Source organism: Opisthocomus hoazin, chromosome 12, assembly GCF_030867145.1.
Source record: "Opisthocomus hoazin isolate bOpiHoa1 chromosome 12, bOpiHoa1.hap1, whole genome shotgun sequence".
Classification (NCBI taxonomy): Eukaryota; Metazoa; Chordata; class Aves; order Opisthocomiformes; family Opisthocomidae; genus Opisthocomus; species Opisthocomus hoazin.
The window spans coordinates 16,262,317-16,287,233 of NC_134425.1; the positions used below are offsets into that span (position 1 = coordinate 16,262,317).

General features: G+C 49.3%; 3 protein-coding genes and 2 non-coding genes across 11 annotated transcripts in view; 2 read left to right on the forward strand and 3 right to left on the reverse strand.

Annotated features, from left to right (window-relative positions):
- Nucleotides 1-823: 823 nt before the first annotated feature.
- Nucleotides 824-906, forward strand: TRNAL-CAG (transfer RNA leucine (anticodon CAG)). The gene has a single exon. It is a non-coding gene; the product is annotated as a tRNA-Leu (tRNA).
- A 144-nt stretch (nt 907-1,050) lies between these two features.
- On the reverse strand, nt 1,051-1,133 carry TRNAL-CAG (transfer RNA leucine (anticodon CAG)). Its single transcript has one exon. It is a non-coding gene; the product is annotated as a tRNA-Leu (tRNA).
- Nucleotides 1,134-1,415: 282 nt separating this feature from the next.
- PLLP (plasmolipin) lies at nt 1,416-5,188 on the forward strand. The gene is made up of 4 exons (XM_075433862.1): nt 1,416-1,529; nt 3,793-3,966; nt 4,401-4,520; nt 4,600-5,188. Exons 1-4 carry the CDS (start codon nt 1,416-1,418, stop codon nt 4,711-4,713), a joined length of 522 nt encoding a protein of 173 aa, XP_075289977.1. The 3' UTR covers nt 4,714-5,188.
- Nucleotides 5,189-6,683: 1,495 nt separating this feature from the next.
- On the reverse strand, nt 6,684-16,596 carry ARL2BP (ARF like GTPase 2 binding protein). 2 transcript variants are annotated; one of them, XM_075434026.1, is made up of 8 exons: nt 16,578-16,596; nt 16,084-16,173; nt 15,874-15,994; nt 13,602-13,663; nt 12,029-12,135; nt 11,515-11,600; nt 10,195-10,291; nt 6,684-8,997 (listed from the first exon to the last, which is right to left on the reverse strand). In XM_075434026.1, exons 3-8 carry the CDS (start codon nt 15,909-15,911, stop codon nt 8,917-8,919), a joined length of 471 nt encoding a protein of 156 aa, XP_075290141.1. In that variant the 5' UTR covers nt 15,912-15,994; nt 16,084-16,173; nt 16,578-16,596; the 3' UTR covers nt 6,684-8,916. The 2 variants fall into 2 exon arrangements, with proteins under 2 accessions (XP_075290141.1, XP_075290140.1); XM_075434025.1 differs by lacking the exon at nt 16,578-16,596 and adding an exon at nt 16,443-16,522.
- A 245-nt stretch (nt 16,597-16,841) lies between these two features.
- RSPRY1 (ring finger and SPRY domain containing 1) overlaps nt 16,842-24,917 on the reverse strand; it is a 38,996-nt gene continuing 30,920 nt past the window's right edge. For all 6 annotated transcript variants that reach the window (XM_075434100.1, XM_075434096.1, XM_075434094.1 and 3 more), the window contains 4 exons: nt 24,392-24,494; nt 22,736-22,888; nt 20,496-20,600; nt 16,842-19,524 (listed from right to left, as the gene is read on the reverse strand). In XM_075434100.1, the coding sequence (XP_075290215.1) occupies nt 19,428-19,524; nt 20,496-20,600; nt 22,736-22,888; nt 24,392-24,494 (458 nt within the window). In that variant the 3' untranslated portion in view covers nt 16,842-19,427. The remainder of the gene's footprint in view (nt 19,525-20,495; nt 20,601-22,735; nt 22,889-24,391; nt 24,495-24,917) is intronic.

Sequence of the window (24,917 nt, forward strand, 5' to 3'; positions counted from 1 at the left end):
TAGTAGGTACTACAGGGTTACACTCTGGATTGGTGCCGAAGGCGGTGTTGGTTTCGTTACTGCTGAGCAGTGCTTTGCGCAGCGCTGGGGTCTTTGCTGCACCGCGGCGAGCGGGCTGGGGGGCACGGAGGGCTGGGAGGGGACACGGCTGGGACAGCTGACCCAAGGCATATGACCCACAGGGATATTCCGTACCGTTTATGGCATCATGCTCAGCAGTAAAGCGTGAAGGAAGAGGGGACGTGGCGTGACGGCGTCTGTCTTCCCAAGTCACCGCGACGCGCGACGGAGCGCTGCTTCCCCAGGGATGGCCGAACACCCGCCCGCCGACGGGAGGCGGTGTATGAATTCCACGTTTAGCTTTAGCTGTTAAACTCTTTTTATCTCCACCCGTGAGCTTTCTCACCTTCCCCTGCCAGCCGGGAGGGGTGAGCGAGCGGCTGTCCGGTGCTCAGTCTCCGGCTGGGGTCCAGCCCCAGCAGCATCTCCAGGAAGAGCCGTTTCTGGGTTCAGCGAAGCCCCCCAGGGCGCACACGACCCCGGCCCGGAGCCGCCTGGGGCTCAGCGGTGCTGGGGTGGGGGTTCGGCCGCAGCAGCCCTTGGCGGGGTGCCCAGCCAAGACCTGGCAGCACCCTCCCGTCCCGGGACGCCCCTCAGCCCCGCCGCAAGCCCTCGCTTCTCCGGGACGCGTGACTCCCGGCGAGGCGGCGGGAGCTCCCAGAGGGTTTGGGGGATTCTGCAGGGGGACCCCAGCACTGCTTTCCCCGCGGGCGACACCCTTGGCCCCTTTTTTAACACGTAACGAGGGCTGGCGCGCAGCGTTGTCAGGATGGCCGAGCGGTCTAAGGCGCTGCGTTCAGGTCGCAGTCTCCCCTGGAGGCGTGGGTTCGAATCCCACTTCTGACAAGTTACAACTGTTTTGGCGGCAGGGTTGCGTTTTCGCTTTAGTTAAAGTTAATAGGTTAATTGCCTTTAATGGCGGCGGGTTTATTTTATCGGCCCCCTCCAAGCAAAAAAGCGCTCGCCGGGCGCGGCGTAAAAGACGAAAGCTGTCAGAAGTGGGATTCGAACCCACGCCTCCAGGGGAGACTGCGACCTGAACGCAGCGCCTTAGACCGCTCGGCCATCCTGACCCGCTGGCCCCCCTCCACCTCCGCCACCGCCTTCCACCCAGCCACCGCCGTCGTCCCGCAGCGGGGGGGGGCCAAGGCGGGTGTTAGCCCACGGGCCCAAGAGGCAGTTGCGGGGGGGCCGAGGGACCCCCGGGAGGGAGGCGGAACCCCCCGGAGCCGCTCGGCGGGGCGGCAGATGCCCCTGGCTCGCTGCGGGGTGGGGAGGGGCTGGCTCCGCCCGAGGGAGGGGGAGGCGGAGGGGGGGAGGCAGCCCGGTGCCGTCCCGGTGCCGGTGCCCGCGGCATGGCGGGGCTGCCCGGCACGGCGCGGAGCCGCAGCGGCCCCCCCGCCGCCCTGCCCGCCCCGGACGGCTCCTTCCTGCGCTCGCCGCTCGGGGGGCTGATGGGCGCCCAGGCCGTGAGTACCGGGGGTACGGCGGGGGGAGGTACGGGGGGTGCCGCTGAGGGCATCGCCCACGCTGCGCGCGGGTCTGCGCTGCCCTGGCTGGGGACGGGCGGGTTCCCCTGCGGCTGCCCCTGCGCTCGCTGATCCCCGCCTCGTCCCTAACCCCGAGACCCCGCAGCCCCCTCATCCCTAACCCTGAGACCCCCCCTAAAAGCAGAGGAGCCTTTGAGTGGTTGTCCCCGCACCCTTTGCCGGTCGTAACTCCACTCGATGCCCAGCAGCTCCCACCGTGGGCCCTTCCGCATGGGCATCCCCGCGGGACTCGAGCCCCGTGTCCCGCCCTGGCACCAGCTGGCAGGGTCCAGGGGGACTGTCATGCAGCTCATGCCCTGACCGAGGTGCACCGGGGTTGCTCCCAGGGTGCCCACAGGACTCCCATGCTCCCTGGGTGCTCCCAGCCCTCCGGGTTGTCCTTCCCGGCAGTCAGGCTTTGGTGGCCGCTCTCGGACAGCCCGAGGGTCGGAACAAGTGGCAACATCACCTCTCCGTTGCTCCGGCGTTGGAGGCAGCCGCAGAATAAACTTGCGCTGCTGATCTCTCCCAGTACCTGGGACCTTATCATGGAATCACAGAATGGTTTGGGTTGGAAGGGACCATAAAGATCATCTGGTTCCAACCCCCCTGCCATGAGCAGGGACATCTTCCACCAGCCCAGAGTGCGCAGAGCTCCATCCAACCTGGGTGTGAGCGCAGTGGCTGCGTACAGGGCCACCCGTGACCCATCCCAGTGTTTGCCCACAGCGCTGCCCCTCTCTCGAGGGGACCCCTTGCTTGTGCCCCCTCCCCAGGGCAGCTTTTGGGGGTGGGCAGCAGCAGGACATGCCCTGAGCAGCCGCAGGGATAACAGCGGGCATAGGCCTGGCTGCCCGCTCCAGATGGTGACCCCCGGGCATGGCTGAGCCGATCATGATGCAGGAATAGAGACGCGGGGAAGGGTCGGGGAAGGGTGCTGCGGGGGGGTGTCTTGCAGGACCACCAGGAAGGGGAGATGGAGCCAAGATGAGCAGGAGGGACTCTTCAGCCCCACGCCTTGTCCCACCTCTCCAGCCACGTTGCTGGGGCCGTCCCGTTCAACGCACTCGCCCAGCTCCCCTCTGCCGAACCCCACTGCGCCCCACAAGCTCTCCCCTACGGGCTCCTGCTCTGCTCCCCGCAGCAGCCGGAGCCGCGCAGCCTGCACAGGCTTTTCCCTTTCCATGTTTCTCCCCAGCGCCCATTTTGCAGTCACGAGCGCCGGGAATGGATGCGAGGGACAAGGCGGCATTGTCGGGGCAGCCGAGCGGCAGGGCGTCGTGCTCGGGCAGGACAAAGCCCATTGTGTTTCTGCTGTGACAAGAAGCGATACGGGCTCAGACAGGGGCAGAGCAGCTTTCCAAAGAGGCCTTCTCCTCCCCACCAGCGGGAAACAAATCCACAGCTTCCCTGCCAAAGCAGAGGAGAGCGCAGGAGCTGGGCAGTGCCAGCAGCTTCACCGGCTCTGCCCAAAGAGATCCCAAGCCCAGCTGGGAAGCAGAAGGTGCTGCGGCTGCATCCAGGGCATGTTCTCACCCCAGCCTCGCCACGGGGATCTCCACGGACATTTGGTCGCACTGGGAAAGGCGGAGGGAGCAGGGCTGGAGCCTCCTTGCTCGCTAGGAAGGGCATTGGAGACTCCCTGCTTTGCTCTGGTCCAGCCGGGAGGCGAAGAACGATGGGGAAGCAGAGCCCCCCAGCAGCCCGCCGGCTCTGTGTCCCCACGGTCGGGCTGCGGTTGGGGCTGAAGGGCAAATCACAGAAAGCACCATTTGCTTTGCAACAGCCCTTCTTCTGCAGGTCCCATCGCTATGTGCTGGTGTTTCATCCTCTGCTTGCTCCATCGTGGGTTAGGGGCCTTCAGCATAGAAACCAGACCTGCAAAGGCTGAGCCAGGGCCCCAGAAGCCCCCACATCCAGCTGTCATGCAGCCCAGGGGGTGTCCCTAACAGTGAACCAGCATCTGCAGAGATGCCTGGGGCCTGGGGCACGGGGACCTCTTGGTCGAGAATGGACCTTCAGTGACGAGGATGCCCCGGTTCCCCCCGACCTGCTTTGCAGGACACCCCCGTACCAGCTCCTGGGGCAGCAGCACTGGTGATGAGCCTGTCCCCAAGCGAGGAGGCTCCGGTGTTTCTGGGCAATGCTCTGCTTCCCACCTGCAGGAGCCACCGCCGAACACCTTCCCCGTCTCGCCCTGCAGGTGCTCGGCTTACTGGTGTGGGCTCTCATCGCCGACACAACGTACCACCTCCATGCGGTGTACGGCTGGGTGATGTTCGTGTCCATCTTCCTCTGGATAGTAACAGTCCTTTTCTTCGTGACTTACCTCCTGCAGCTTCAGCTGAAGTTCTACGTCATCCCCTGGCCCCTTGTGGTATGTACCTGAGAGAGCGAGGGGGGTCCCAAGTCGGAAACGTCCTGGGGAGATGCTCAGAGAGGACCAGGGCTCCAGGCTTTGCTGGGCTGGTGGAGCGAAGTCCCCTGCGCTTCGCCCAACGACATTGTTTCATTCCGCCCCTCAATTGCTTCGAAAATTGTCGAAACAGGGAGCCCTGTAACGATCCAGAAAGTCACAGCCGCGGTCACTGCTGCGGTCGTGGTGTCAACCAGAAACCTCTCAGCGCAACCTGGGGGGCATTTAATGAGCTGTGAACTCGAGGTTCATTCTCAGCATGAGGGGCTGGGCCCTCTCCTCTGGTTCTCCTGGGGAGGAGGGAGGAACATGAAACCGAGCCTTTTGCCCGTGCCTCAGCCCAGCACGCACCAGTCTGAGCCCGGACCTCACAACCTCCTCTTTGCCTTCCCCAGCTGCTGATCTTCAATGCTGCGGCGACCGTTCTGTACGTCACCGCCTTCGTGACGTGTGCGGCTGCCGTGCAGCCTACGTCCTGGCGGCAGTGGGATTACAACCGGAGAGCAGCAGCGTCCGTAAGTAGCAGTGGGCGGGCCAGGGCCACGGGGCCAGGGCAGCCGCCGCGCTTATGCCGGGGCTCTGCTCCTCTTCCAGTTCTTCGCCGGCCTCGTGACCATCGCCTACGGAGCCAGCACCTTCTTCAGCTTCCATGCCTGGAAAGGGCTCGGCAGCAACGCGGCCACCAGCCAAGTGACCGATCGTGCGTGAGGAGCCCTGCAAAGCCCAGCCCTGGGGCAGGGGTTCGCAGCCTCACGTGCCGCCAGGTCTCCTTCCTGGGGATGGCTGGTCCCAGGTCACGGGGACGCTGCTCCGTGGTCTCTGATGATGCTTCCAGCTGACGTGCCCACGGCACAGACCCACAGCCACAGCGGGAGGATGTGGACTCGCTGGCGGCTGAAGCTCCTGCTCTTCCTTGGGTTCATCCAGGTCGTCTCTGGAGCAGCTCCGCTGAGGGGCTCAGCCGATTCAGCACACTCTAACACTAAAATTCACTAAACCGAGCCCGGGCTCCCATCTCTGGTCACTCACAGCTATCGTGCGAGTAATTGCAATTAACGTGATACATAAACAGCGGCAGAGCGGGAAGATGAAGGCTAAGCAAAGGAAGCAGTCTAAACTCTTCTTGGGTTGTTTTCTAACAAGTTGAAGCACAAATTTTATGCTTTAAATAAAAATCTTCCTAAATCCAGCAGTGGAGTCTGTAAAGGAAAAAAACCCTCTTGTCTTGCGAGGCGGTGGCACCCACAGCACAGGTCCCACCCTTCTTCCCACGGTGCGTGGGCTTTGCAGCCCGGCCCCAGAGGAGGGGGAACAAGGCCCCAGGGCTCACCTGGCTTGGCTTTGCTTTGCACGCGCACACACGTGTGCACATGCAGAGCGTGCGTCCAAGGCCACGAGGCCACGGCCGCGGTGCCGAGCCTTGGCACGCTCCCCCCTCAAGGCTCGGCAGCACCAGTCCTCCAAAGGCTGGACGGCAGCAGCCTCTGGCCAGCCTGCCGTTCTTTGGTTTTCAGTGAGCCAAGCAAAGGGTCATGTTTCACAACTAGGAATATTTATATATATAAATCAGCAACAGTGAGAAAATTAGGCTCTTCATGCATTATGACAATGTTAAAACTCATGACATGTGAATTCAGGCTTGCACACAGATAATCCATTATAGAGAGAAATTTAATCTCTTTAAAAAGCCCCTCTGCCTGCTGGAGAAGGCATCGCAGCAGGGACAGGTTCCTCTGGGAACTGCAGCACACAGAAACCACAGAGCAACACTAGGGCAGAAAGGTACTGCTGGAAACACCGAGGTACCATTCCCCGCCAAAGTAAGAATTCAGCCCCAGCCACGCCTTGTAGCCTATGAAATCTCAAGAGACCTTGCTTAAAATACAGCAGAACTCTCTTCAGAAGGAACTGCCCGAGATATTCCCTTAGACTGCCACTAATATGAGTAATTAATTGAAACAATTGTAATAGGGAAAGAACAAAAACTTTTTTCAGTAGTAAAAAAAAGACAGGGATATTTTTAGTTTTAGCTGCAAATAATTATTTTAGCTGAACAATTAACAATTATAATATGCCAACAGGATTCTTTTTAAAATTCGATAAAATCTGTTCCCCACATTAAAAAAATCAACATTCTACAAAGAGGTAACGAATTAACCGAAGAGCTCCAGCCCACCCACCGGCAGCAGAACCCCAGCCAGACCCCAGCTTCCTGCCTCCCCGACGTTAACCTCAGGACTCACATGCCGTGGGGGCTGCATCCAACCTGTATGAAAGCCACAACCCAGCGTTTTCATACCTTCTTTTTCCTGGGAACTCGCACCATCTCTGCTGGCGAACTAACTGCCCGCGCGTGCCTGAGCACCGACTTCTGCACTCAGGGGAGAAGCCGCTTGTCACGGCCGCGGCGGCGAGCAGAGCTGCAGAAACCCGCGAGTCCTGCGTGCCGAGGGAGCTGCTGCGGCTCGGTGGCTGCGAGGAGGCTGGCGAACACGCGTCCCACGCCCCGGGCGGCAGCTTGGCGGTTCCGGGGCTGTGCTCACGGTGCCTTAGCAGCTTACCGTCGCTGGGAAGAGAATCGAAATGAGCTGGGGCGGTGTTTGCCAGAACGGAAAGCCTACACAACTGCTTTTGACCAAAACACACCCAGAAGGGTTTCTAACCCTCATTTTTTTAAAAAAAAACAAAAAAACAAAAAAACAAAAAAACAGAAGACATTTATTGCAAATTTTAGCTTTGCTTCAGCTTCTGGCCTTTATCATTCATATCTGACAAACAGAAATTTATTGAAGGAGATTTAAAAAATTCTGAAGGAATAGTTTGTTTGGGGGTTTTGTTTATTTTTTTAAGGTGTGTATGTGGGTATGCGCACATACGAGTGAGATTTCAACATACGAGAACAGTCCCAGGCAAAAACTGCCAAGCCATCATGAGCATAGCGTACTAGAAACTTAATGGGATTAATTACGGCAGCAGTCATAAATTTGGTATATGCAGTTGGAATACTAGGACACTACACTTAGCACTGCCACCCTGCCTTTACAAAGCCTCTACGATCTGTCCACAAACCTGTTACTGTGTTTTGTAGCATACGTATGGCTTATTTTCACCTGCACAGCCAGCAGTTTCTGTTTCAGCTGAAGAACAAAGTCCTAGGACTGTTGGAACCACGGTCAGACGTCAATAGGAACGGGATTTCATCTTGCTTGTTCTTCTAAGACACTTCTCATCCACGAACAAAAACTTGTAAAGGCCTGGCCATAATTTTGCTGTCTCGGCCAGGTTCTCACCAGGCAACGGCCCCCGACCAGCACCTTCTCTGCTGCCAAAGGGCATCTCGTGCTGCACCAACCCAGAGTGGGACAGAGCAGAGTTCTGCTCGCCATCCCGCATTTCTGCCTTCTCTCAGGTTTCTAAAGACGACGTAACCTTGCTGGAGCACGTCATTAAGCAGCGGATGAACACGTCTGAGCAGCGCAAGAACAAGGGTCCCCACGGCTCCAAACGCCGTTTCACCCCATCCCAACAGAGACGCGCCGGGGGGTGTGCGACAGGCTTACAGCTGCGGTTCCACCAGCAACACTCGCCTAGTTTTCAACAGATGCTGCAAAATGCATTGCTCCATTAATGCTGCGAACGCTTCCATTTCAAAACCATGCCTTTTTGCCAGCGTGCTCTGCAGAGCAGTATGTGACAGGGTGGCAAACTGTCTGTGCCTTACCTACCGCCAAGCTTATACTATAGAGCTCATGCAGCTGTGCTACTGCCGAGAAGAAAGTAAGAAACGGCATGCGCTGGCCAGATTTCAGATTCTCATGGTTATTTTTCCCAGCGTAGAATAGCTGGGGCCTGAGCAAAAGTGAACCAGAGAACTTTGCACATTAAGGGTGAGACTTACAAAAGCCAGAGGGCAGACAGACTTACACAGGAACACAGACATTGTCAGAGCTGAGAGGCAGCCTTACGCTAGAACACCTACGTATTAAAACATATTCTTCCAGCAGAAAGCTGTAGTACTTAAGATCCTATTGAAGTATTTAAAAAATACACGTAAAGCAACAGAACACTGACAGGGAGGAACTCGGAGGTTACGTGTTTGCACCTGCCCTTCCAAGAGCTGGAGGGACATGCTCTTTTTGACACCGTCTTCTTGATTCTGGAGAGTTCTGCATTTGGGGGAGATAGTGAAGATGCCAACCCAAGTAACGCAGGCACAGCCCTATTTATTGTCCTCTTGGTGTGCTGGGCTTCTCAGCACACGCAGTCATCGCAGCCATCAGGCTGGTGTACAAATACTGTGTAGTTATTAAAAACAGTTACTCTCGTAGAGTTGAAAGTTTCCTCTTCTGTGGTTGTCCTGGGTTCGGCCAGGACAGGGTTAATTTTCACCAGAATCCAGGCCGGGGGGGTGGGGGCTGACCCCACCTGACCAGATGGGCTCGGGGCGGGGGGGGGCGGCGCGGCGGGGACTCACTCGTGGCTCGGGAGCGCACGGCGCCGGTCCTGTCCAAGAGAGCGGGTCTGTTCTGCGGTCTGTTTTGTCGTGTTTTCTCCTTATCTGTATCGTTGTTACTGTTCCCTTTGTTTGCTGTTCTGTTAAACTGCCCTTATCCCGACACACCAGTTTTCTGCCTGTTTCTTTACATTCTCCTCCGCACAGCGGCGGGGGGAGGGGCAGCCACGTGGCGCTTTTGTTGCCGGCGGCAGCCAAAACCTAAACAGTGGTCACTGAACACCAAGCAGAATTCACAGACAGATGTTTCTAGGATCAGGCCTCTGACGGTATAGTCTGGAGGGTGAATGAGTTTTCATCACGTAAAAGCACCTTGATTCACATGACCTTTAGTGTTTTAATGTCCAAACGAAAGCAGCAGCACTCAGCCAGACAAGGAAAGTAGTGCATAAACTGTTCTAGGAGGAGGATACTGATGATTTGTTTAATGAAGTCACCACCAGTCCACTGCTTAAATCCAGATTTCGACCTTCTTTTTCCTAGAAAAACGGAAGAAAAAGAAATAATTGACTCAATGCTGTTTTGGAATAAACAGTTCAAAAAATGGAAACAGGCAATTCGTGTTCTGTTTGTTCTATCAAATCAATACAAAACCACGTTACCTGAGCGTCTGTGACTGCACGCAGCTTGCTGCGAGACATGAAAATGCCTAGCAGCGCACTTATGTTCTCCCACTCCTATCTGTGGGTGAACCCAAACCTCACAAAGACATTATTGCACAGCAATCTGTGGGAGCAAGGTTGCTGCCGCTCTGCCAGCCGCCCGCCCAGGCCCGAGCGGAGACCTGAGCCAGGCGGACTCAGCCAGCGCCCGAGGAACTGGTGAAATCCAACTGCTGTGGTTTGCCTCTCAGGGGACCCCAAAGGTGCAAACCCCGACTGGAACTATTCCTGCTGCTGAGACACAGACTGTCTCTTTCTCCTCAACCTGCCCCTATTTTTACAGAACTTCATGGCGTGGGGTGAGGTGGCAGAGGACAGAACAACCCTGACAACAACGCTGCTCCTTTGTTAAGCGTGACTGGACAAACACTGGGGAGTGCTTACAGGGATTTCATTTCCCTAGGAAAAAGCTCATTCAAAAACCTTCATACTTCTGTTTGTTTCTCTAGCCTGGACAGAGAGAAGGAGAAATACAAATGGAATAAGCTTAAAAAGCTAATTTTGGATTGGCTGGGAAGACAAAATAAAAATTAAGAAAACGTATCATAGAATCACAGAACAGTCAAGGCGGGAAGGGATCTCTGGAGGTCATCTTGTCCAACCCCCTGCTCAAGCAGGGCCACTCAGGACCACGTCCAGACGGCTTTTGAGTGTCTCCAAGGATGGAGACTCCATAACCTCTCCAGGAAATCTGTGCCAGCACTCTGACACCATCATGGTAAGAAGGTGTTCCCTTACGCTCAGTTGGAAATCCACATTCAAAAATACAGAAAAAAACATGTTTCTGAAGAACTGCTCTACATGCCAGCTTCACTCCTGTTCTCCAGAAATTATTAAATGTGCATTTTGAGTTTAAATAGCCACCTAGTGAAGTTATTTTCCTTTTGACCATGCACAGCCTTTGAATAAATGCTGCTGCCTACTGTAATAACACTTCCTTCGATACTCTGAGGCAGAGCTGCACAAAACCAAAAGCCATTACGCCAATGAAAATAAACAACGTGACATACTTACAGCTCTGTAATCCAAGAACATTTCTTTGAAAGCCAGAAAGTCAGTAAATGTGAGAAGCATATCAAATATGTCACCTGCCATTTCATCTTTGTGCTGCCTGTAAAGAGAAGTAGTTGGGGAATTAGAAAACTGCGTGGTAAATAAACTCTTATTTTAAAACGGTATGAGGTCAAAAGGATACCAGGACAAATAGAACAATATCAAAATTTAAACAAGAATGTTATTACGGGGTCTTTCATAAAGCAAAACTTTAGCCAAGCATTAACTTATAGCATTCCCAATCCAAGCGCATTTATATATTGTATTTATGTAAATCCAAGATGTAAGAGCATCACAGCAGCAGTCCTTGAAAACCAGACCAAGACACTGACCTGTAAGTCCACAGAAGTAACACTCAACTAGCATTTGGCCGTTGATTTGTCCTGAGCACTGAAACAGCCAGACAGCCCCTCAAAAAGCGAGAAAGGCTGGGGAGAAGCCCAGAATGCTCAAACACATCCCTCAAGAACAGGGGACCGTACTGACAATACTCAGCAGAGGACTTTTGACAAAAACGTTTTGGGAGAAAGACTCTGCTCATATCGGCATATTTCAACAAGACTTTTGTAACAGTCAAGGGTTGGGTTGTTTGTTTTAAATTATTTAATTCTTATCAGAAGGAGCTTTACCTTAAACAGTCTCTCTTTCAAGCATACTATGTGTATTAACAGTAACTTCCCAACGTTTTATTTTTAAAAAACTACACAGATGCAAATATTGTAAGATATTCAGTTCCCAATGAGACCTGATTTTCTTGTTCAAGGGGAAACCAGCGATCTTTCAGAAGTGACCTCTTCCCAAAGTTGGTCAAGGTAAACAACCAAAGGCAAAAGCTTACGACAAATGAAACTTTTCTCTGAACACTTTTACTAAAATGACAAGCCAGACATTGTATCACATGACTGTAGAAAGACCACCAGGCTATTTCAGTGCCCAGCACGCAGACTGAAGGAGATAGGTGAGACCCAACCTTTTAAGGGTCTGGCTTCTATGTGACAACGATGCAGAAAACCCTTTGGTATTCTCATTCCAATTTCTCCTCCTACTCCTTAAACCCCAATGTATTTCAGCATAACAGTTCAGAAATTTAGAGTAGCACAACATGCTGAAGGCAAGAAAAGTGGTCAGTCACTGCATGCATCAAGACTTTCTTCTGTTTTAATTAAAGAGGAACCCCTTTCTAAAGGGAGAACTGTCAAACCTAAGTTTTAATCTAGATAAACAGAGTTAATTGAGAAGCACACGACCTACCCCCCAACCAAAAGCAAAGCAGAAACTTACTGCAATGACATTGTGAAAGCAGTCATGTTAAAACCAGCAATCCGATCGACCAATTTTTCTTCAATGTATTTCTCGACTAAAGATATCTGAAAAAAACAAACAAATCACCCCAAGAACATCATAACAAATTTCAGGAGCAGATTTCCAAACAGCGCATCTTCCTCACACTGACACTTCATTGACACTGTGTACTGTCCTCACGGGGCAAACGACTGCAGATTCCTCAGCTGGGCTGTGCTCCTTCAATTATTCACACCACCACCGAGGCACTGGGCTGAACATTTTTGCTGGTAAGAACAAAACACCTGTAGAAGTTTTGAGGTGCAACAAAGGGAAAGGAACCTAGAGCTCCAGCAAACATCTTTGCTGCTCACAGATCACACAAGAGACAGCAGGCAGTATGTTGGCTCTGCCCCGTGTAAACCCAGTATTTTATAAAGGGGGAAATACAGGACCTGACCTTTAAAAAAAACAGAAAATCAATACATGCAGAAAATAGGAAGAAGTATCTTACGTATTCATTAAAAATAGAAGTATAGACGAGCTTGTTTTCTTCTGAGTCATCAAACTCCTGGTAGTGCTTTTCCATAAACGTCCTCTGTATCGACTGGAAATCATCATCTGGGTCACAACAAAAACACACCACACAGTTAGGAGTTTGGTCACCCTGGTTGTAAGACAAACCCCGCATTCACCAGCCTCCGCTGCCCGGCTGTACTCATGGAGCGCAGCACACGTGCAGAGCCGGTCACACCAGTGCCGCCGAGCCACCAACTCTGCCCCAGCCGGGAGAAGACAGAGGCTGCTGGCCGAGGGCAGCATTTACACTTACTATTAGCAAAGAAGTCCTTCTGCTTTACACTTTATTAGTGAGGTCGTTTATTCTGAACCCCTTTTTGTTCAGGCTCTCAAGTCAACAAAAGTGATTGCCTCTTCCCTACAAGAACTCAAAGTAATTTTTTCTCCTTGAATTCAGAAATACTAGCGGAACTCTCAGATTTGTTTTCAACCACTGAGAATTTTTCTTTTCCAGTTGTGGAAGGAAACAAAAATGAAATTGAACATGGCAGGTCACCACTGAATTCAACAGAACAGGCATAAATACAAGGTTTAATTATATGCAGTGTTCAAATACAGCAGTCTCAGCTTTCTAAACGCAAACATATTCAAAATCAGTTTAGTTTGCATTTCTCCAGATTCAACTACACCACCGGGCAAACCGAGACTGCAGAATCTACATCCCTCTGGGAAGGATGTGATCAGAAAGGTTACGAAGCAGCTGACGGCTGATTAGCATGAATTCTGTCTCGGCACCTTGTAAACTACTTCCCTGCACACACGGACTTCTCAGTTAACACTGCGGTCCTGAGAATGTAGCACCTCTCGTTGCCCACGCTTCCGGGAAGAGACGGGCACTGCTCAACATCCCGCCCTCAACCGGTCCTGCCACGCTCCAGCCGCGGGCGCACACACAGCGACTCAGGACATTCTCACAAAGCGACAAGGCACTACGACACCGTCTCCAGTTATGCAACACCGCTGCAGACAGAGGAAACAAACAGCGAGGCACAACGTGCTTAAACCCGCAGCACGGGCACTTTCCATCACGGATTACAAAAGGCTGCCTGCAGCCGCACCAGCAAGGCACTACAGCAAACTGCTGGGACAAATCACGGCAGCAAACACCCTGGCAAACATCTCTGGAGGGCCTCGGGCAGGGCTGGGGAGGGGAAGGATTCCTCTCACAGTTTCTTTCATCCCCTTTGTAAAAGGGTATAAAAACTCCAGAAAGCTTTGATATCTGTGTGAGATTTACGAGCGTCTCGACTGTTTATTTGTGACATAGTGTATTGCAGTGGCGCAGAGGATAATTTTCAAGACTCATAAGCACACTCTTGTGCAAACGGCACACAAAAGACTTTTGTGCATGTTTTTACTACACTGCCAAGTATGGGCGCACGGAAACAAAGGCAGGACAGCTTCCACGAAGCAGGCAGGGGCTTATTTGGCTCTGACTGCTAGCAGCAGGGCAGCCTGCAATACGTCTATCATTCGTCTTGCTGGCTATAACTACATGTCGAACTTACCCATTATAATGTCCTCCAGATACCCAACAACTGCATCAAACTCTGCATCAGAAGGGGAGGAGCTGCAAGAAAACAAAGATGGTACTGCATAAATACATATTTCAACCACAGCAGAAATAAAATTTAAAATTAAAAAGTGCTAACAAAAGCCTTATCAAAAGTAAGCCCAGTAATTACAAGATAAGTGAATAATTTCCTAGTTTCAACCTACAAAATAATAATCCACACACTGATGGTAAGACTGTTTCACAGGGATTCTCATCAGGCCTCTACTGTACTTCACCCCTGGTAAGGTGCCTAACTGAAAAAAAAAAATGTTTTACTGGCATTACTGTCAAGGTAATTCCAGTCCTGGTGCAAAAGGATGTAAAGCACGTACTTAGAATAGCAAATCAAGCATTTTCCAACCCACAAATCCCAGATGCTACCACAAGCTTTCCCTCTGCTCTCTTCCCTGTGTAGCTCTACGTGGTGATCGCAGAACTCTTGACACTTTAGAGCATATTGTAAAATATTTGGTCTTGTGGAACCACTGAAACGCTATGTATACACAATATTCTATAACTGAAGAAACTGAAATATTTTTCTTACGCAAGAAACATCCCCGCATGCTACAAATAAATGGCATAATCTCCTAAACTCATTGAATCATGAGCAAATATTAAACAACACCATGGATCCGAAGTCAGCCAGGGAAGATACCTTTGGTATCAGCATTTCAGGACTCTGGATACCCCCACTAAGTCTATTACTGTGCAGCTTGTTCAGACACATTAGATAATCCACAGGACCTCCTTGGCACCCAGAGCTCATCTTTAGTGGAGAATGAGCTCTTCCTATATTCTCCAGGAGAGGAAAGACAGGCTCTTTTCCCCTCTCGTGAGGGAAACAAGCCTCACAGGATGTTTGTCTCCAAGAATAAAGTTTGCTTTGATCAGCAAAAGCACCACTTAAATTAAATGCCTCTCTCATTCTCTTTCAAATTTCTCTTTAGTAAACAGAGCAGAACACTCTTTCAGACTAAGTTTTAAAAAAAACCTCATTATTTTGCTACTGAATAATAGTCCAGGGAAATTAATCCAACAACAGTTTAACCGACAGTTTAAGTAGAGTGAGCCACAGGGCTTGTTCTGACCCGGAAAAATGAAAAGATATTTGATTTAAAGAGACATTTCTTCATCAAGTGATGTTCTAGCAACATTTCTGATCTATTAAGCCCTAGGAGACAAGCGAAGACGAGACAAGGGGCTGGAAAAGCATGCTCTCCCATCAGAGGACACAACACTGCCCGGAGAGGAGCAGGCACAGCACAGTCCCAGCACCACATACCCTGAGCATCAGCTTCAGACTTCAGGCAACAGCGCACAGAGCTTGCCACTTACATGCAAAGACAAGAGATTCTGCTATGGACGATTTCCACTCTGTTTTTCCCTGCTCCAAAACAGTGCTGCTATTGGTTTTACAGCTCATTCTAACAGCAACAGAAAATTTAAAGTATTAATTTAAACCTCAGTTAAGCTTGTGGGATAAGCAATGGAATTTTAACTGTTCCAAAACAGCAGCGGTTTCATCTCTCTAGCAACACACCTGCATCCGCAAACCTGAAGAAACACGCACTCGCAAACCTTGTGGTTTCAGCCTCGGTCGCCTCACCATGCCTAGGCCAGCACAAGCTGTGCTGCAGAAGCAGCCCCGGCACGCAGCCATCAACGATAGTCCGTACGCTGAAAGAACTATATCCACGAACTAGTGACAGAGGCATGCGTCCCCTTCCACCAAGAGCTTTAGGAGCAGAGCATGCCAGACAAACATGGGGCGAAGCTGCGTCCTAGCATCCACCAGTGTAAAACTTGGTTGAGGCCACCTGTAAAAGGCCTCGCATGCCTAGAAGGAGCACATTCAAACTCCAAGAAATAGTCCTTTCTTCAAATACGTGATATACAACAACACATGCTCTTGAAAAGGAGAAATTCTGAATTTAAAATGAACACACACAAAAAAATCTGTAGCCTTACAGAGCTGGTTTTCATCACCCAGTCAGGGCTATCCAGTGCTACATCCCTGCGGTTACAGCTAGTTTGATTTCACCCAGACTCTGAACCGATGTTATTCCCTCTTGGAGCTTTGCATTTTTCTGTGCTCTTGTTCTCCTAAGTGGCAGAATCTGCTAATCAGCATGGTGTAAATCCATTCATGTAATTATATTCCCATTAAGATATTTTAACTAGCAATTATCTTATTGAAAATCTGACATGGTACGTAGCATACTCACATGGCTACATCGAGGTTTTCTTCATCACAAGTCTCCATCGTTAGCGCATCACCAGCGGGGCGGAAAGGCAATCTGCTGCACTGCTGCTGTGCGGCGTTACTGCTTCTTCTCGGACAAAGCACTAAGAAATAACACGCGACTTGGCATTAATACAAATTCAAGCGTTCAATCACCACACGTACGCTTCTCAAACAGTAATCAGGAGAGGACCTTTAATTTTCAGACGCAGGAATTTCAAATCCGCGTTCCTCCATGGCTGCAGCTGCTCCAGAACCCCAGTTCTCCAGGAACTTTCTCCACCTACGCAGAGACCAGGCTCAGAACGGCACACACCCGCAGCCAGTCTCTGCAGAGGGGCTTTACGTGACCCTCACACCTCTCCTCCCGAAGCCTCCACGACCGTTACAGAGACACCAGAGAGCGCAGCGGGGTGAGGAGTAGGGGGCCCGCGGGTCTCGCCGAGCCACCCCCCCGCCCGCCAGGCCCTCGGCCCGCGGCCGCCCCACCACGCAGCACCCCGGGCCACCGAAGCGGCCCAGCCGGCTCCCGGGGCCTCCCCGCTCCCGCACCCTCTCTGGGCTGCCCCGCCTTCTGCCTTGGGAGCAGCGGGCGCCAGCTCTGCGGTGTCACCCCCCTCCCCGGCCCCAGAGAGCCCTCAGAGGCCCGGCCCGGCCCGGCCCGGCCCCCACCGCCGCCACGCTCACCTCCCCGCCGGCCCCGCCGTCTCCTGGGAAACGCTTCCTTCCGCCCCTCCCGCAGCCAATGGGAGAGCAGGGGCAGTGGCGGAGGGCCCGCCCACACCCCAAAGGGCCAATGGGAGAGTGCGATGGGGCCAGGCGGGAAGCGGCTCCCGCCGCCATGTTGGGCCTGGGGGCCGAGCTGCGCCCCGGCCAGGGGTGAAAGCGGGGTAACCCACACGCCCGGAGCCCCGGCTCGCAGCAGCAGCGGAAGGATTACAGAAGAACAAGTAGCCTTCGAGACGGTTTTATTGTTAAACGGACAGCCTGGCTACAGTTCGTTTCCCCCCGATGAGGGCCTGCGGAGCTGCTGCCTCACAGGCCCCAGCCCTGCAGCAGTCAGAGGACGGAGCTCTACGAAGACTCCCCGGTCGCGGATGGCGGCAGAAAGCCCGTCGAGGTGTAGGGTCCTTCCCTTGGTGAAATGAACAGGACAGTTCTCTGCGGCGCAGCCCCCTCCTCCGGCACCGCTGGCTCCATTGGCCCAGTGCCCGCTGCTCGGAAGACAGTCTGAGGCAAAAGTTTCCAAAACGTTCACATCTTTTCCACGAAGAATGCAGGCACTTAGTCCTGTGTCCACAAAGGCAGCGAGGCTCTTCGGTCACCTCCGTTTTGAGGGGACACTGGACACCTAGACGCATTTGTTGACCTAGGCCTTAAGAGCTTAATGTCACGCAGCCGCTGATATCAATCAGGAGTCCTAGGCACTTCTGAAAAATCCTACCTCAGTGAATCCTGGCCAGGGAAACCAAAGCCCTGAAGTTACTGGAATCTATTAAGGCAGAGTTCAAAATGGTTCTGTTCCACCTCTTCCCTAAAGTGTCTTCAGACGTTAGGGCTAAAGACCCATCGTGGTGTTTGGAAGCATGAAGTGATTCTGAAATTCCAAGATCCCTGGGGCAGTGATGATATTCACGTGTTTGCTCCTTCAGCACCGAGCAGGACGGGACTCGGCCCCGACTGGCAACGTGGATTACAGCAAAACCATGTGAAGTACAGTCAGCGCAGGAGCGAGGTCCCCGTGGCACAGATCTGCCAGCCTGACGTTAATCAAAGCAGGCATCCCAGGTGGCAGAGAATTCACATTTTGGCAAAAAGACTAACCAACACTCTGTTTTTGGATTCAGTCTATATTTGGAAAAAAGTCAACAAGAAAGTGATGGACAGAACTTTCCTAATTCACACACTGTACTCCAGAGGTTCCACGGAGACACTTTTTTCTTTTTTTTTTTAATCTCTGGATGAAATTCAGCACCCTTGAGTTAGCAAAGGCAGAAGGCGAAAGGAGTTGCCAGAGAGCTTAATTCTGGGGCCCTGTGCAGAGCGCTTGGCTCCTCTTTGGGTCAGTAGGAAGCTCAGTGGGAAGAAGCAGCCTCAGCTCCGCCGTGTTAACAGTTGACAGTACAATAGAGATAATAAATGATTTTAAAAATAAGACACATTGCAGCATGAGAATTCACTACAACAGCCTCTGCTGTTGAATCACGACCAAGACGTGGGATGTTTTTGGTGTAAGTTGTGTGTGAATTAGTAAAGTTCTACTATATAGCCAGACAATTTAAAAAAGGAACGTGTACAAGTCTTGGAAGAGACCAAGTCATATCCTCAGTTGGTGCAAAATAAGCATAACTCCACCGATTTTTGTGCTACTTCACTGACACCAGCTGTGAACCCCGATTCCTCGTGGAAACCTGGTAAAACAGTCAAAAGCTGCCTGCTGAAATGCAACCTTAGCATACAAACGTCACAAATGTGTAATTAAAGTGGAGCAGGGACTCCAACCGTGTGATCCCTACTGAAAATAAGAAGTGTGGCCCCATGCCTGCTCAGAGCAGGACTGACACGTGGCAAGCAAGGTGCATTTTTAGAGAGTTACAGAGTAAGACTGAATTTGCTACTCGAATAACTTTTTTTTTTTTAAATAAAGTGGCCCAAAATTCTCCTCCAATCTTCTAAGATAGCTCAATATTTCCAAAGTGAACATAACTTTCAAAAACAACACTGATTAAAAAAGATGTTTGATGATACCTTAAAAAATACCCATAATATCAAATTAATTCCAGTCCAGCATTATAATTAGTTAAGAATACCTCCTGAAAATTATATCCTCACAAAAAAATGTGGGTACTGAAGTTAAAAGCATCAGAAACATTATGTACTTGAAAATACCAACGATCTTTTAACGTTTAAAAACAAATCAGAACATTCTTTGGAATCACCAAGTTATTAAAACAAGTTAGTTTCTCTACAGTCTCCACACTGTCTTGTCAAATCAGTCTGCGTACGGATTAAGTCTCTGAGCAGTTTAATATCCACTGTCGGCAAATTCAGAGTCACTGACCAGCAGGAGGCTACATTAAACAGGAAAGCACTGGCATTCTCTTTTTAGTACTGACTTCTGCCAAAAACAGAGACTTTTGAGCACAAGACAGAACAGCCCTGCTTTAGGAGATACTTCTTGTCTCTTCTAAGATGCATTGTATGTGTACTTCCAGTGCAAATTCTTTCAGCACTTGCGACAGGCAAGACGGAAAGGGGGAAGAAGAGAGATGCTCTCCTATGGTCTTGTTTGGAGGAACCAATAGCCATAGCGCGCTGACCTACCAGTCCTCCTTACTGGTGAAACCAGTTCCCACGGCAGGCAACCTGAAATAGCTTATTAAAGATTTCATTTTTAAGATAAACAGATTACAGTTTAGCATGAAGTCTGGCCATGGCTATGGTTCTATGTGCGTAAAGGTTGGCTAGAGATGCTTTCCCCTTTCAGTATTGGTTGGAGTTCATTAAAAACAAGTCTGTGGTATTTCTCCACGTCTGTCATGAAATGTGAGAGATCTGTCTGACTCGGGTTTGTATTTCCTGTCGACACAAAGGGCAGGTCTCCAGCTGCAAGGCACACTCCATGCACAGGTCACTGAAGGAGGAGAAAAATCAGTTAAAGCCTGCATTTACAGCATTAAAAACTACACGAAAAAAATCCAAGCAGTAAGCAGCTCAGTTAGCCTGCCAGAAACACAGTCAAGATCAGTCTTTCAGTGTGGAGATTAGGAATTGCAAGTCAGGTGTTGTGGATCCACAGGCTTTGAGAGGAGCTCCGGCTGCTCAGCATCTTGCCGACCTGAAACTGCCAGTGCATGCTTTTGTTAATCTGAACACTTGTTCTGGTCTGGAGCACAGCAGCCCCGTGCCCTGCGTGAAGCTGTCTCAGCTTCTTGTTGCAGCCCGCTGAGCACGTCTTGTCTCTTTTTAACTTTGCAACATCCAGACAGAAGACCCATGGCAAGACTGCTTCTGCGAGCTCTCTGAAAACACTAAGGAACCGGATTTCATTGGATTAAATTTCCTAGCAGGCTACTTATACACTGTATTGCTCATACTGCTGTCTCATTTTTAGCTTTCAGAGGAATTTGTGACTTGAGACAATCTATTTGTTGAACATTTAATGAGTATTTGAATTTTCTGCTCTCCTCACGTGATCTGGATTTCAACAGCACCAGTACTAAGCAAGTATTCCTCAGCAAAATCTTTGAGATGAGGGTAGTAGACTTGGTAGCTCAGGGATAGCACGTATCATACTGCATCCACAGTATGTCCCCAACCCCAAACACAGAGTTAAGGATTAAGCCTGCTCAGGGGTAGGGCGAGGAGAAAGGCGAGAATACAATGCTTAACTTCAGTATATATCACATCCTTAGAAGGATTCTTTCTTTCCTTTATGCTGGGGAGTCAACCAAGACAAGCAGGGAGTGTGTCTGGTCTCATTAAGCTGAATGTCAAATCCCCACATTTTCTGTTTCTTTGTTTTGGGGTTTTGTTGTTTTGGGGGGGGTGTTGGGTTTTTTTGGTTTTGTGCATGTGTTTGGTTGGGTTTTTTACAGTTTTTACCTGTGTCCACATGGCCTGAGTTCTGTGTCCGCTACCTCATCACAGCAAAGCGTGCAGCAGTTCTCTCGGATGCTCACTTGCTTCAGCAAAGCCAGGCGCCTGTGTCTGAAGAAAAGGACCCCCCACACACACATCAGCTTGGCTCACGGTAGATTCGTAACCACTCCGAGTCTTGCATCAAGGCCAACGCACCACTTGCCTGTGCTACTCAGCACTAGTGCTGGTAAGCATCAGTCATCACTTCCCACAAAAGAGTCAACACACCCAGAGATGTTCAGAACAGTTTTCGACTCCCTGTTCTGCTCTGTCAGAAAGGGACAAGGAGGGTGTTAGATTACAATTCTTCTAGCTCCCACAGCTGAACACTTAAAAAAAAAATTTCTTCTTTCATATCTGTGTACTTTTAAGAGTTAAGAAAAAAATAAACCACACAAGCGCATGTATCAACAAAATTCAGAAACCCTGTAGTGCAGTAACGCAGTTCAAAAGAACAGAAATTGAAAATAAAATCAACAGCCCAGTATGGCAACGGCCACAAGGGAGAGTAAATGGATAAAAATCCCCCATTTGATGAAATACGACATTTTAAGTTTGGATCACACAGACTACACACCAAAACTGTTCAAGGGCAGGGTGACGTGCCTAGCCCAGACTATGCTCCAACACCAAAGCACTGGATTCAGCACAACTCTGCATGAGTTTATGTTTACTCCTGCGATGGATAATTCGGGTACGCTCAGGCCCTTGCCATTTTTTCCTATCACTTCTAAGATCAAAGCCATCCTTTAACTTGGGGTCGGCTTATCGTTTCCAAACAGTTCAGGCTGTAGGGCAGGGATGGTCTTTGTGTAAACAAAGAGCAACAGTGTCCAAACTTGAATGGAGCCTTTTGGTGCTGTCACATATTAAGTAGGCTCTAGCACAGGAGGCCAAGTTTCTCCAGTCAGGCATCAACAGCAAACCAGTTTCCCCCAGTTTCTCTCTATACCTTTGGCACAATCAAATAACAGCGCTCACAGCTAATGCTTAAACATTGCCAGAGCGGTCCCAGAGTGGCATCAATACCAATTGCATCTGAGCGTCTGCCAAAAACTGCAAACCCCTCATCCAGCACATGACACTAATAAGACAGAAGAACACTTCACTTGAAAAGGTGGCCGACCAAGAGCGAGATCTAACAGATCACCTTCAGGGATTAAATCAGTCACGTGCAGGTATAAATTACTCTGGCTATACACAAGTACAAAATGGTATTGCAAGTTGCATTTGGTTTTCTCTGCATAAATGCAGTATCACAAGCCTCAGACTTTGCCAACGTGCGACTCTGATCCAAGAGTAAGGTATTTTTTTTGCATTCTTTTTAAACATTAAGATACTTAAGTACCTAATTCACTTGCTCAAACAGCTAGAGAATTCAAAACCAGTCTCTGAATTTTATTATAGCCAGAAGTACCCACCTTACCCAGCTCCAACACCCCCCCCCTTAATTAGAAGCAACAAAAGATTATTTCAACCACACACATGGATGGAGGGCCATCTTTAGACAAAGTTGCAAATCTGGGTTACGCTATATCCCAGATTACAGTGTATACTGTTAGTGTTCCAGTAAATTATTTTATTACTAATGACCTAAACCAGAAAAACCTATTAGTTTTCATTCCTGCCAGAAATTTGTTGAGGAAAAACATATCCAAACCTGTTTCAGTCTGGCTTGATTTATATTTAGGTGGGAAAACACTTCTAAATTTGAAGAACCTTTGTCTGTACTATTGTTCACAAATGGGGAAATTTTAATCTGGATCAGAAAAGAAGGACAACTTCAAGTCTTACAATTATTCAGTACCTCCATGCTGTCAACATGAAAAAAATTAGGCCAATTTTAAATATGACATCTTTTTTTAATTAAGACTTTACCTCCTCAACCAACCTAATCATTCTTAGGCAGCAGGAGGCACTTTTACTAAAAACAGTTAACTGTGCAGTACTAGTTAATTTTAATTTAGCTTCATATTACAAAAAAAAAAAAAAATTCAGTTGAATGGATTTTGGTTGTTTATCTCCCGCTCTACTCCTGAAGTTGCACTGGAGCCTATGGTCTAATCCGTTTCTGGAAGAGACCTATGGAGGCGTGACCCCATAAAAGGTAACTTTGCTAGGCACGACACAGGACTGTGCAACTCGGAAGTGACGCATTCCATTTCTCCATACGCAAACAGACTGAAAGTAGACAGGAGGATTACCTGGGCAAAATGATTTTCTCTTCTGCTGTCAGAAAGGCATAATCATTAAAGGTACTAAACTTCATTGATGGTGGATACTTGAAAGGCTTCGCCCCAAAGTTGAACTCACATTGTTGATAGGACATGAAACTAGCTGCAGCAAAAAAACCAGATCTGCAACATAACAAAAGACAGACACTTTAGAATGATTTAAACAATAATAGAGCTTTCCACATGTTACTGCTATTACCAGACAAAAATATACCCTGAAACAAAGACACAAGTTCCTTCAGCAGAAATGTGCAACACCTAATTGGGACAAAAACCTCTAACACATCCAGTTTCAGCTGCGCATACCACCCTTGTTTAGTTCTCACCTTCTGCACTTACTGAATTTACTACTGAGTCAGCCAATAAAGGCTGCCTGCTCTACAGCTAGGATTAGTCACACTTACACTAAGAGCAGATACACACATCTGAACGGCCCACGACCTGATCCTCTTTACGCTGATCATCTCAGATATCTCCTTCAGCACTGGAAAAACGGGATTTTTCCTCCCGAGAACTGCTGTTTCGCAGAGTCGCGAGGAGCAGTGCCAGCCGCAAGGTACACTGCCGTGCCCACCGCTCCTGCTGCTGCACTGCAGCAGGCAGGAATCTGGGGAGCTTGCAACTCTCATATGCTTGTTGTGCAGGTCCATCGTAGGATGAACCCAGGCCTGAGCTCTCAGCACAACGCCCATCTGCTCCTCCTTGCCCTTGTAGGATTACCTTGGGACAGCTGTCTTCTCTTCACAGCCACACAGACACCTTGTAAAAACACCACAGCTCTTTCAGTTTTAATTACTGACAGGGCCCAAGCCGGGTAATACCCTAAGTTGTAACCAAGTAGTAGAATCTGTTTAGTACCTACACGACATACTCCACATGAAGAACAGAGTACTGCACGCTGAATAGACAAGATACTCTGCAACTCTTTGAACTGAACTGCTCTTTGCTTGCATCTTCAACTTCATTTTGAGGAGAAAACGTAAATGAAATTATTAGCAGTACTAATTTTAAAGGTACTGGAACATTTAATTAAGCTGCATAGGAAGCTTCTTTCTCAAATATCACACCAGCTCATCCTTTCAGAACTAAAAGGCTGAACTTTTCCAAGAGTGTCAGAGGAGTTCGCCAGGTGTTAATTTTAACAGAGTTGGCAAAATAAGTCTAACGTCTTTCCGTAATGCTACCAACAAACGTCCTCCCATGAATATTCCATATGCTACTACAGGAACTGGCCCCAGGGAACGGCAGTAAGTTAATATACACACTTCAGCGTTTACAGGACTGAAGCTTTATTTTTTAAAAGATCGAAAATTGCTCAAGCACTACTAGAAATTTGTTCATCTTTGCTGTAGCCTCATTCTGTTTCAATGCTGGGCTAGTTTGACAGTAGAAACATCAAGCCGAACCTGCCTTTGGAAGGTCCAAAGTATTTATTTTGGACCCTGAAATCCACCTGCAAAATTATATCCTTCTCACCGATTTCTAAGCAACTTTCAATTGGGAAACCTGCTTAATGATGGCTTCAGGTGAGCAAATATGAATTTAGATCTCAAATGGGAAAGACACCATATAATTAAAACAATTATCCCTACAGGTCACTGTCCTTCCAAATGAGCATGCACTTACACAGCAGATGAAAATACTTGCTTCTCAGCAGGAAGCTGGTTTCCATTTAAATAGAAGATCATTTGCTTTTCTTGCAAGTCCAGTAGAAATCCTATTGTGTCTCCTTACATGCAAAACAAAGATAATTGAAAGATTTCACTTCTGTTAAATGCTGACAGCTGAAACAGTTATTGGTTTAAGTATCACATATCTCACTATGAGTTGTCTCACTTTAAAAGGAACTGCTTGCAAAAGCACAGAGGAAGAAATATTGATATAGACAGTAACTAAAGAAAAAAACCCCATGACAAAACAGAAAAAAACCCATAGAATATTTTAGTCTGACAGAGCATTAATACTACCTAGCTGTATAAGCATTGCAGAATATTTGCCAAAGCCAGAAAAAAGCTGCACACTTTCCCTCCTTGGCTATTCTATGCCCATTGAAGATATTCTCAGAACACATACTTGCTAAAGTCTAAGTTTCTAATATGCTTTTGCTATTTATTTTTAAGAGGTGTTTTAATTTAGCCACCCTTGGGAGAAA